Source organism: Ailuropoda melanoleuca, chromosome 16 (assembly GCF_002007445.2).
Source record: "Ailuropoda melanoleuca isolate Jingjing chromosome 16, ASM200744v2, whole genome shotgun sequence".
Classification (NCBI taxonomy): Eukaryota; Metazoa; Chordata; class Mammalia; order Carnivora; family Ursidae; genus Ailuropoda; species Ailuropoda melanoleuca.
In genome coordinates this window covers 77922617-77934021 of record NC_048233.1, presented here as the reverse complement: position 1 = coordinate 77934021, position 11405 = coordinate 77922617, and the positions used below count along the sequence as shown (strand labels likewise).

Below are 11405 nucleotides of genomic sequence, written 5' to 3'. Positions count from 1 at the left end.
TGGGGATGTACTGTATGGTGATTAACACAATATAATAAAATAAAATTAAAAAAAAAAATAAATAAATAAAGATGGCTAATCCAGGGACGCCTGGGTGGCCCAGCTGGTTGAGTGTCTGCCTTCAGTTCAGGTCATGATCCCAGGGTCCTGGGATCCAGCCCCATGTCAGGCTCCCTGCTCAGCGGGGAATGTGCTTCTTCCTTTCCCTCTGCCCCTCTCCCTGCTTGTGCACGCTCTCTCTCTGTCTCAAATAAATAAAAAAAATCTTTAAAAAATTGAGCAATAAATAACATTGGGCATATCCAGCTCTCAATTATCTTTTCCTTACTGTTTTGAATTGAATTTTCATTTCATTTCATATTGCCTATGTGTATATTTTTCTGTTCTAGTCCCTTGTTCTTTCCCCATTCTATACAATTCATTCATCTATAATTTTTTCAATTATGAATTCCCTTATAAACCAGTATAATCTAGTCCCCATCTCCATTTGTTCTCTTGTTTTTTTTCAGGGTTTCCATGGCTACAATGGAATATTGTTTTTAATCTTTTATGTAAAATTGATAGTGAACTTATTTGGGAAACAAATCTGAGGATATTATTATTACTACATTAAATTTATAAATTAGGGAGAATTGCCACATTTATGCCATCATGTCTTGCTACCATATAGTGTGTATGTCTTCATGCTTGTTCAAGTCTACTTCTGTGTCTCTCTGTTACTCTTTTTCTTCACAGAACTTTCGAACATTTCTTACATGGTTTACACTTAGGTCTTTTATGTTTGGCAATCAAAAATGGGGATCTTCTCTTCCACGTACATTTTCTAACTGGAGATTTGTTTGTTTTTATGAGGTTTCTAGGTTAATTTTACATTTTCCTAATTTACTGAATTTTCTGTTTTTTAAAATTGATAGTGGAGTAGTAGCAAAAGTAGCATTTTTATGTACAGTGTGTTATAATGCAGCTGTATCTTATGCTGCCCAAATAAATCTTAAGTTAGAATGAAATGAGCCCCCAAAGCTTAACAAGAGAATTCTCTTCTTGGTTTTGCCAGATGATGTAAAATCTGTTTAGAGGAAACTCTTGGTGGTGAGTGAGTGGTATGGAACTATTCCCTGGGACAGTGAATATGAATTCTTTCAGAAACGAAATGACATATTTTTATAGCAAGTGGCTTGTATTACCCCCTCTGCTAGGAGCCTGCTTCTTCCTCTCCCACTCCCCCTGCTTGTGTTCCCTCTCTCGCTGGCTGTCTCTATCTCTGTCAAATAAATAAATAAAATCTTAAAAAAAAACTTTAAAAAAAAAGAGGAGAAATAAAAGGAAAATAATTTACAGTACAATACTTTAGTATTCATTCATTCATTTTTTTTCTTTAATTTTACACTTGAAATACACTTGCATACTGTGGGACATGAAGACTTCTTTGTTTGTTAGGGATTGTACTGCACTCTGCTGGCTTTTAGCACCCTTGCCCCTTACCCACCAGATTCTATAGTGTGGCCCCTTCACTGCGACAACCATCAATTTCCCTAATGTCCCCAGAGGAAAAACACCACCTCCATGGAGACCTTTTTGAAATTCTAGGCATATGATATTAAATAATAATTCTGAATTAAGGAGTGATCTAGTTTACTATGTTAGACATCTAGCTGTTCCACTTTCTACCCCTAATATCTCTACTGATACTTAGATGCACTCTTTTCTTAGCAACCAACACTGCCAATTTTTCTGTATGAGTCAGGATTCCCCAGAGAAGCAGACCCAATAGGAGATGGATACGTGGATCTAGGTAAGAGCAGATTTCGTGTAGGAACAGGCTTATGTGGGTATGGAGGTTGAGAAGTCCCACGAACTGCTGTCTGCAAACTGGAGAACCAGTGGTGTAATTCAGTCTGAGTGCAGAAGCCTGAAGGTGGGGTAGGGTGAAGGTTCTGGTGTAAGCCTGAAAGCCTGAGCTCCAGGAGCATTGATCTCACTGCCCGTCCAGGCGGGAGAAGATGGATGTCTCAGTTCAAGCAAAGAGAGCAAATTTGCTCTTCCTCTGCCTTTTTGTTCTGTCCAGGCACTCAAAGGAGTGCTTGATGCCCACCCGCACTGATGAGGGCTGTCTTCCTTACTCTATTGCCTCACATGCTAATGTCTTCCTGCGACGCTCTCACAGACACATCCAAAAATAATGTTTTATTAGCTATTTGGGCATCCCTTAGCTCAGTAAAGTTGGCGTGTAAAATTAGCCGTCGCAAGTACCATAGACATTATTCCCAATTAGTCAGTCTAATCAGAGGACATCAGAGAAGTCATTAGTCATTATTGTGGTTTACATGTTATTTGTATTTAACACAGAAGGATATTTTTCACAAACTCTGCTACTTTTGGGCTTTGTTAACACAAATTGGTCAGCAATGCTCAGTTGGAATATGAAATTCAGCAATGCTCAGTTGGAATATGAAAAAACCATGTTCGAGTCCCAGTTCTGGTGTGTATTAACTATTTGGACGAGTTACTTCTCAAGGCCCCAGTTTACTTATCAGTGATGGAGGTGCTTAATAGCAATCCAAAAATGCGCGTGGTTAGCCGAGAACACTCAGCAAATAGTACAGGCTCAGTTAATATTAGTTGCTATTATTGCTTGACCCTATTCTCTTCTAATTATGACTTGGGAGATGACCAGCTGGGTCATAATTCATATTAATATATAAGCTCCTCTAAAGGGGAGGTCACATCTTTACAAGGTCTCTATTGGTGGATCATTAATGCTTGTTGCCTGCTTCCTGGACTTTAGAGTCCCATGGTTCTTCACTGAAAGTTCACTGCAAGCTGTCAGAAGGTTATCTTTTATGGCTCCAAGGTCACATTCCTGTATCCCGTGTGAATTCTCAGTGCTCCATGGAGATCACATTGCAGACTAATTTCTGATGGTCCCCATCTTGGTGGCAGGGAGATAAAACATCATCTGGTACCTCCTTGAATGACACTCAAGCTAGGATTAAAAATGAGTTCTCTTCTTATTCTGAAGCTCTTTGAGATTTCCTGCTCCGTAGCTACCTCTGTGCATTTCCTGCAATCAGCCCCTCACCATGATCCAGGCAGCATAATTTCCTGTATGCACACGAAGTACTTCCAGAAGGTGGAGGTAGAGCTAACCCGCTATTTTGTGGATTCTTTCAATGCTCTTAAGGGACTCAGACCACCAGCTATCAGGGGGGAGACAGAAGAGGGATGTTTGGTGAGGGCTAGAAATATGGAACTGGAAATTCATTTTCCACTGGGCCCAGGTGTCCCTAGGGCAAAGGAGAGACATGTGAAGAGGACATACGATTTCCTTAGCTTCAGGGGGGAAAACAAGTAGATTAAAATGAGATGACATGAGGGATGTGGTCCCCAGATACTAAAGAACAAGAAATACATCCTATTTAAAATAATTCAGAATGCTTACTGCAGAGTCTGGTCCAGAGACTCCACAATTGGGAATAACTGCAAAAATATGACAGCTGCACTGCAGTGATCTATTCCATATTTTAAAATATATTTTATCCTGATATAACAAACTGGGATTCTTATTTTCAAGAAAATGTAAGAAAGAAGGCAAAGTAACTCTCTTTTGACAGGGAAGGTGTAAAGGGTTTCAGTTGTCTTATCTTTATAGTGGGTGAGGTCTTAAATCTGTTCTGTGTCTATGCCTTCACCTGGGAGAATTGATGAATGCCTTCTCTGAGAAGGTTTGATGTGTGTGTTTTGTTTTGTTTGCATTGGACAGAAAGAAGCAAAAAAGACCAAAAAGAAGTCAAGCAGTCCAGAAAGGTCAGGAAGAGATATAAAGGATTCTGCCCAAGTAACTTACTGACCTGAAGAAAAATCCACAACGCTGTACCTTTCTCCAACTACCCATAGACCCAAAGCTCCAAGAGCACTGAGAGGCTAAGAAGTATGTTAAATAAATTCTCTGTCTATTTTTCTTGTTATGAGATTTTTAAGTCATTAAGAGGCATATAAGCAGCAGTAAATAATAGGATTTGAAGGCCTTTTTAATTGCCAGGAATTCTCAGGGAATCTCACTATTGTTTTCAGAAACTCCTAGGAATTGAAAACCTTTGTTAAGAATCTCTGGAATAATGACTGCAAAATCTCAGCAAGGGGGTTATGGTGAGGGTATATTTTCCAGGGTTGAGGGGAGATGGTAGCATACAATTCATAGCAGCAGATGTAAAACAAGCGGGATTTTGCTAATAATGCAAATTAATGAATGCAAATTCTAAGATAGACAATTTTTAGCAACTGCAACTATATTTTCTCTCTAGGAGATATATAGATTTTTTCTTTCTGTAACTAAATGTATTCTGGCATATTAATGAAGCCCTAATAATTACAATAGCAATTTATTCTGTATATTAGTGCTCACATTTGTTAAGGAGGGGGTTATTCTCAAGGATCTCAAATGCTAAGAGAATGAGCGTTGCATTAGCTGGGTATAAATTAGATTCCAATAGGTTAATTCTGTAACTCTGGGAGAGTCACAGATCTTTTGTGCCTCCCATTTCTCATGTACAAAATGAGAATTATAATACGGCTTATCTCATAGGACTTAAATAAAATATTGCAGGAAAAATGCTTAACACAGTGCCTGTAGAGCATAGGGAATGCTCAACATTTTAAAGTATCTTAGTACTTTATTTGTTGTTACCTTTGTGTCTCTAGCGCGCACACACACACACATACACGTATTGCATATTATTTATTTATTTTTCACTATTGCTGATAGAATAATCCTCTCAGGGAAAGTTTCCAATTGAAGATGAGAGAAAAAGATCCATTCCTTCTTTTTATTTCCTTCTGGAGATGCTGTTCTTTGAAATTCGAACAGCAAGATTATTCCAAGGGAGAGGACCAGGCTGTATACCTGTCCTGTGAAACAGAGAGATGGGCAATGCAGTGTTGAGGAACAACAAATAATTTGGCATCAAACCCAGGATTGTTCTGGCCCCACATTCACCACCAATTAGCAAGAAAGCCCTACACTTCATTGATCTCATCTAACAAAAGATAATCTTATTAACACTTTTAGGATAATACCTGCTTATCTCCCTCATTGATTTGTGGTGCAGCTAGGATAAGATAATGGGTGCCCTGACAGTTTGAAAGCCTTACAACACTGTATAAGAATGCCGGGTTTATCATGGGTGAAGGTATTGAGCCCCTATCTGATGGAAACCAGCTGGAGCAGAACACGGATGGGCACTTCTGCGTATGGCAGGGTCTGTGAGAATGGGACAAGTTCCTGCCCACTCTTCCCCCCAACCGTGCTCAAGAGATCCATTATCTTCAGTGTTAGCACAGATACTGGGTTACTTTGGTCCCATATTTTAATTTTAGACAGTATCAAATAACTTCCTGCTGTGAACGATAAAGGATTTAACACTTGGAGCTATGACTGGACAGTTAGCCCAGGACAGTTTTATCTACTGTTCAATAATCTGAGGTCATGGAGGGGTAGGGGATTGGATTTGAAGTGGGGAAGAATTCCCCTGGAGCTATTGCCTGAACTTTTACTTGGAAGCTGTAGGCTGGGTTTTCTTTTTTCCTTTCCTCCCGCTTTCTCCCCCTTTCCTTCCTTCCTTCCTTCCTTCCTCCCTCCCTNCTTCCTTCCTTCCTCCCTTCCTTCCTTCCTTCCTTCCTTCCTTCCTTCCTTCCTTCCTTCCTTCCTTCCTTCCTTCCTGTATTTGGCTTTTTTGTTCTTTACAGGGGGTGAATCTTATTTGCATTTAGATGACCTGGCAGTGTATTATTCCCCCAATTCAGCATTGGGACTGGAACATTCCAGACGCTGCTGCTGCTGTTTTCTGGTTCTGGTGTGATCCTGTGAATCTGAGTGTTAAGTAGAGGTTCTCGCTGCTGCGGCTTATTCTATTCCTTTCACCTCATTCTTGCATTCAAATTCTCTAAATATTGGAGGAAATTATTCAAAGTTCTCAATACCTAATAGACAGTTTCCCCCACTCGCCCTGTAGATGCTGATACTGGGAAATTCCAGCAGGGTAGCAACCATGCTAGTCACAGGCGAAGTTTCTCTGTGTCTTTCCTTGGAATATCAATTTTTAAAGTTTCCCCATCCCCAGAATATTCAACTCTTTTCTTCTTGTTTGGTACTTCTGATGAATTTAATAACTTTCACTATTTTTTACTCATTCCATTAAAACTGTAGAGGAATAGGCAGTGGCCTGAACTCATTTGCCATCTTTCTCTAGAAGTTGTGCCTAGAAGGTATATATTAATATATCAATTAACTTATTTGCCATAAATAATGAAAAGAGATACATCTTAAGGATAAGTTCCTATAATTATCCAATAAATAGTTAATGCCAGAAGTGCTTTTAGTTAATGGATCTATTAAGTCGCTCATCTCAAGGTCATTAGTTAATAGGCCATACATCTCGAACTTAACACAGTCTTTTGATATCTTTTGAATTGGCACCATGTCCAAAACACTTCTAGAATTTCCATGTATATATGTTAATATAAATATGTTTATGGCTGTGCCATGTTTTCATCTGACCAAATGCCATGTTCCATCTTCTCTCTTATTGCAGCTGAAATGACCAGATACATGAACAAGGTCCAAGGCAGAAATCAAACAGAAGTGACAGAATTTATCCTCTTAGGCCTCTCGGACAATTCAGATCTACAAATTGTCCTCTTTGGATTGTTTCTATTAATCTATATGGCAACCATGGTGGGTAATTTGGGGATGATTGTGTTAATTAAGATTGATCCCTGTCTCCACACCCCCATGTACTTCTTTCTCAGCAGCCTCTCTTTTGTTGATGCCTCTTACTCTTCTTCCGTCACTCCTAAGATGCTGGTGAGCCTTGTGGCTGAGAATAAAGCCATTTCTTTTAATGGATGTGCTGCCCAGTTCTACTTCTTTGGCTCCTTCTTGGGGACTGAATGCTTTCTGTTGGCCATGATGGCGTATGACCGCTATGCAGCCATTTGGAACCCTCTGCTATACTCAGTTCTCATGTCTGGGAAAATCTGCTTCTTGTTAGTAGCTACGTCTTTCCTTGCAGGTTTTGGGAATGCAGCCATACACACAGGAATGACTTTCAGATTGTCCTTTTGCGGCTCTAATAGGATCAACCATTTTTACTGTGACACCCCACCCCTGCTCAAACTCTCTTGCTCTGACACTCGCATCAATGGCATTGTGATCATGGCTTTCTCCAGTTTTAATGTCATCAGTTGTGTGATGATTGTTCTCATTTCCTACCTCTGTATCCTCATTGCCATCTTGAGGATGCCCTCTTTAGAAGGCAGGCACAAAGCCTTCTCCACCTGTGCCTCCCACCTCATGGCTGTCACCATATTCTTTGGGACAATTCTCTTCATGTATTTGCGCCCTACGTCTAGCTATTCAATGGAACAGGACAAGATTGTCTCTGTATTTTATACAGTAGTAATCCCTATGCTAAACCCCCTCATTTACAGTTTGAAAAATAAGGATGTGAAAGGGGCCTTAAAGAAGATCTTACAGAAACACAGACTGTAAAGCCATGTTACATATCATCCTGTTATGCAGAAGAAAATATGTTTTCATATTAATTTTATTGTCTGGTTGCTTAAGCTCTTTGCGTGTGTGTGTGTGTGTGTGTGTTAGATTGCTTAAAATGAGGTATACTTCTAAATCTTCCCGTGTCTTAAATGTGTATTCATGGGCCTATATGATGAATAAACATAGTCGGGGAGGTTGGTGCTTGGTAAAGTATCAAAATACTTGGTTTTGACTGACCTGGGTTTAAGTTCCAATTTCAATATTTAGCTTTTCCTGATCTATGTATGTCTTTGGGATCTGGGCAAACAGATTCTGAGACAGATATTTGTATGCATGCAGGAAGTGCAGTGGAGAACATTCCCAGGAGCAATACCTAGAAGGCTAGAAGGGAATGAGGGAAGCAGGGCCGAGTCCATAGAAGTTGAACAGTGATGAAGCTGCAATAGTCTTCCAATTCCACTTGCAGCCCTGTGGCTGAGATGATTCAGAGATAGCCCAAATTGTGGGGGGAAAAAAAAAGACCAGGTGTTTGTACCTTCAAAATGACCAGTTTTGGAAATGGCTCATCCACTTGGGCATGGGCAATCCTTTCAGCAGGGGTGATTGGCGATTCCCAGAGTGGAACTCGGCTGTGAAGTGTCAGTTGTCATTGCACTTGGAAGCTGAGAAAATAAATGCTTCAATCCTGAAAGGCAAATCTGGGTGGTATGCCACAGCATCTGTCATAAATAATAACACTACTCTACTCACAGGGATGTCAAGAATACCAAACAAGATACAAGGAGGAGTCTTATCAGGGGTTATAATATGGGTACCACAGCAATAATTGGGTAGCGTTTTACTGATTTTGTAAATTAACTGGAATATCATGAGGGTAGTGAACAATGTAATTTCACTCTTAATCTTCACCCCTCCCAGAGTTTTGCATAATTTTCAATAAACATTTACTGAAAGTAAATTATTTATCTATTGTTCACTGTAGTGGGGGAGGGGGCTGTCAATGTAGGAGTAATGGGGAAACTGCCTTCTCCAATGAGATGACGTGTCAAAGGAGGCCTGATGATTTGGAATCGGGTAAATGTCTGCTCCCTATTTCTTTCCATCCCGCTATCCACTGCAGACCTTGAGGGAGAACACCTGGGCTCCTCATGCTCCAAGTAAGACCATTTCACCGCAACCACCCCCTGCCCCGCAAATTGGTTAGAGACCACAAACGTTGTATTAACTCATCCTGTCCACTCTGAGTGGTTCCATCCTCCTATAACTTTCATTTTCAAGTGTTAATCAAAATTTCTCTCAACGACATTCAAAACTGTATCATGCTTGATATCCTCCTTCATGTCCCCTTTTGTTCTAACTCATAAAGTATAATATCTATCCTTCAGCTGCTTCTTATTCACCAACGTAAGAAAAGTGGCACTTGATCAATATTCATCACTACTCATTGCCCAACTGAAATCCCGTGGTCCACTAGATAATGACTCATTCTCAATCACCCTCATTTCCATGGTTCTACTGTCTCTCCATTCTGCTCATCTGATTAAATTTGAACTTAATGAAACTTGTTTCTTTGTTCTGTCCTCCACTGAAGCTGCTTAGTGCAATTAGAGAAAAACTTTCAGTACCCCATTGTCTGTTGCTGATCTTGTGTCATGCTTCTTCCTCCAAAGTAAAAACAATTAGATAAGGTTATACCTATCTTACCATCACTAATCTTTATACACATACTTTTATTCCCACTTATCATATGGATAATGTGTCCCTTGCTGCTTTCACATCTTTGGACCTTTCCATGAACTTTACTTCAGAAATTGTATTTCTACTCTCCCCAACCACTGGTTTCTCAAACTCTACTGGAGTGTTTTCATTTCTTTATAAACATCATCTAGTATCACCCTTCTAAATAATTTCTTTGGCTGAAGGTCCTGTCCAGTCACCAACTTATTTCTCTCTCTCTTTGCAATGAATCTTTCAAAAGAACTACCTCTGGTCCTTGTCCTTATTTCCTCAAATTCCATTACATGTTCCAATTGTATTTCTGTACCACTTCTCCATTAAATCCAATCTCGTCATGGACACATGAGAGCTTAACATTATTGCCTCTAAATATTGCTCTTCTATCATACTTGTACTTGGTATCTCAAAAGAATTTGCCATCATTAATTTTTTCAACTACCCAAAAAAAACACACATTTTTAGATTTCTATGTCACTTCAGTCTTCTGATTTTCTTTCTCCTTCCACTGCCACTTTTTCCTAGATAACTGTGATAGCTTTTCTTCCTCCTCCTCATGTTAACCTCCAAATCTTGGAGCCAAAGACTTAATCCTTTACATTAGTTCATGGTACATTAGTTCTCCATCCCGTTCCCATTTTTTAGGTGATCTCAGAAGTCTGCAGTGATTCTAGAATCCACATGTCTAGCCATGATTTCTCACTTGAGTTCCAGATTCATATATTAAATTGACAACCTGGCATCTGGGGACTCTGGACACATGAAAGAATTACAAAATAAGCTTTCTCCACTAGTTATCATACTCGAACATCTGTAGACTGATCACATCTTTTGTACTATGAGGAGGGTCTGTACCTTAGCATCACACCTATGTGTCATTGAGTTTAAAATATCCTTTTCCATGGTATAAGTTGTATCTTCCGCTATATACCTCAGTTTGTGCTTAGAATAAGAAAATTGACACCCTTTATATCTTTACCCATAATCCATCCAAAGATTATTCATAGATATACAAAACTCTTCATACATTTAATGTATATAATTTGTTGTATTTGGGCATACACACACTTCAATAAAACTGATAAACTATTAATGGAAAAACTAGCATGTAACCTGTACTGGAGATTTAATAGGTAAAAAAAATAAATTTCTGATCTCCTTATATTTGAGTGAGGAAGACTTTATTGTCTATATCAAATGTGCATGTGTGTGTGCATAGAGATGTTAGGGATGTGTCTGTGTGCGTGTGTGTGTTTGTGTGTATATGTGTGTGTGTGTGTGACATGGGTATGAGTGGTGTTTTGAAGAATAGTAAAGCAGGCAATAAAATAGGGAATGGTGGCATCAGAGAGGAGCTTTCTGTGGAAATAACATTTGAGAAGGATTGAATAAAGATATCATCTGAATATCTGTGGAAGAACATTCCAGGTATACTTACAGTAAATATAAAGGCCCTGAGGCAAGATCCTCCCTGGTTTGTTAAAGGAATAGTAAGGAGACATATATATGTTGACCGATGTGAACAAATGAAAGAAGGAAAATAATTTCAGTCAGGAAGGTGTTTGGGAAGGAGTGACTGATCAGATAAGTCTGGTAGTTCATGAATAGGCTTTGGACTTTACTTTTTCCTGTCATCCTGCAATAGCCATCCAACCCCAATTCCAGAATGCAAGCTACATGAAGGAATGAACAAGATCGATTTTTTGGCTTCTCTACCAGTACCAAGGATTCTTGTATGCCCCATAACACGAGTCTACTAAATATTTGCTGGACTAATCAATTAATTAATGCACCAAGAGCCGTATTCTAGCAGAAATGAATAGCAGCCATATTTTAAGTGAGATTCTGAAGTTTGGAGGCAGGATCTCATTAATCTCATACCATTTAATTCAATGTCATGCTCAATGGAGTCTCAAGATGAAATAATTTTTGTATGTCTCTCAATGCCTAACTTACTCTCTGGGGTATAAGTGGTTCACTGGGGAGAAAGTAGTCCCATTATCTCAGTGGAAAACAAATGCATGTTTTAATTTTGGATTAGCACATTTCAATTTTTAGTGTTTTTCGGAGACTAAATCTCAAGAGGATCCTCACAGACTTAATAAGGCTGACTGTCTGCTTT

General features: G+C 39.2%; 1 protein-coding gene across 2 annotated transcripts; it reads left to right on the top strand.

Annotated features, from left to right (window-relative positions):
- Positions 1-5766: 5766 nt before the first annotated feature.
- LOC100473053 (olfactory receptor 5AP2) lies at positions 5767-7546 on the top strand. 2 transcript variants are annotated; one of them, XM_034644997.1, is made up of 2 exons: positions 5767-5777; positions 6625-7546. In XM_034644997.1, the coding sequence occupies exons 1-2, from the start codon at positions 5767-5769 to the stop codon at positions 7544-7546; spliced, it is 933 nt and encodes a 310-aa protein (XP_034500888.1). The 2 variants fall into 2 exon arrangements, with proteins under 2 accessions (XP_034500888.1, XP_011232660.2); XM_011234358.2 differs by lacking the exon at positions 5767-5777 and having other exon boundaries at positions 6593-7546.
- Positions 7547-11405: the final 3859 nt, after the last annotated feature.

Excerpts from the sequence above, each read along its gene's own strand:
- LOC100473053 (XM_011234358.2), top strand. The coding sequence starts at position 6,593 with ATGACCAGATACATGAACAAGGTCCAAGGCAGAAATCAAACAGAAGTG.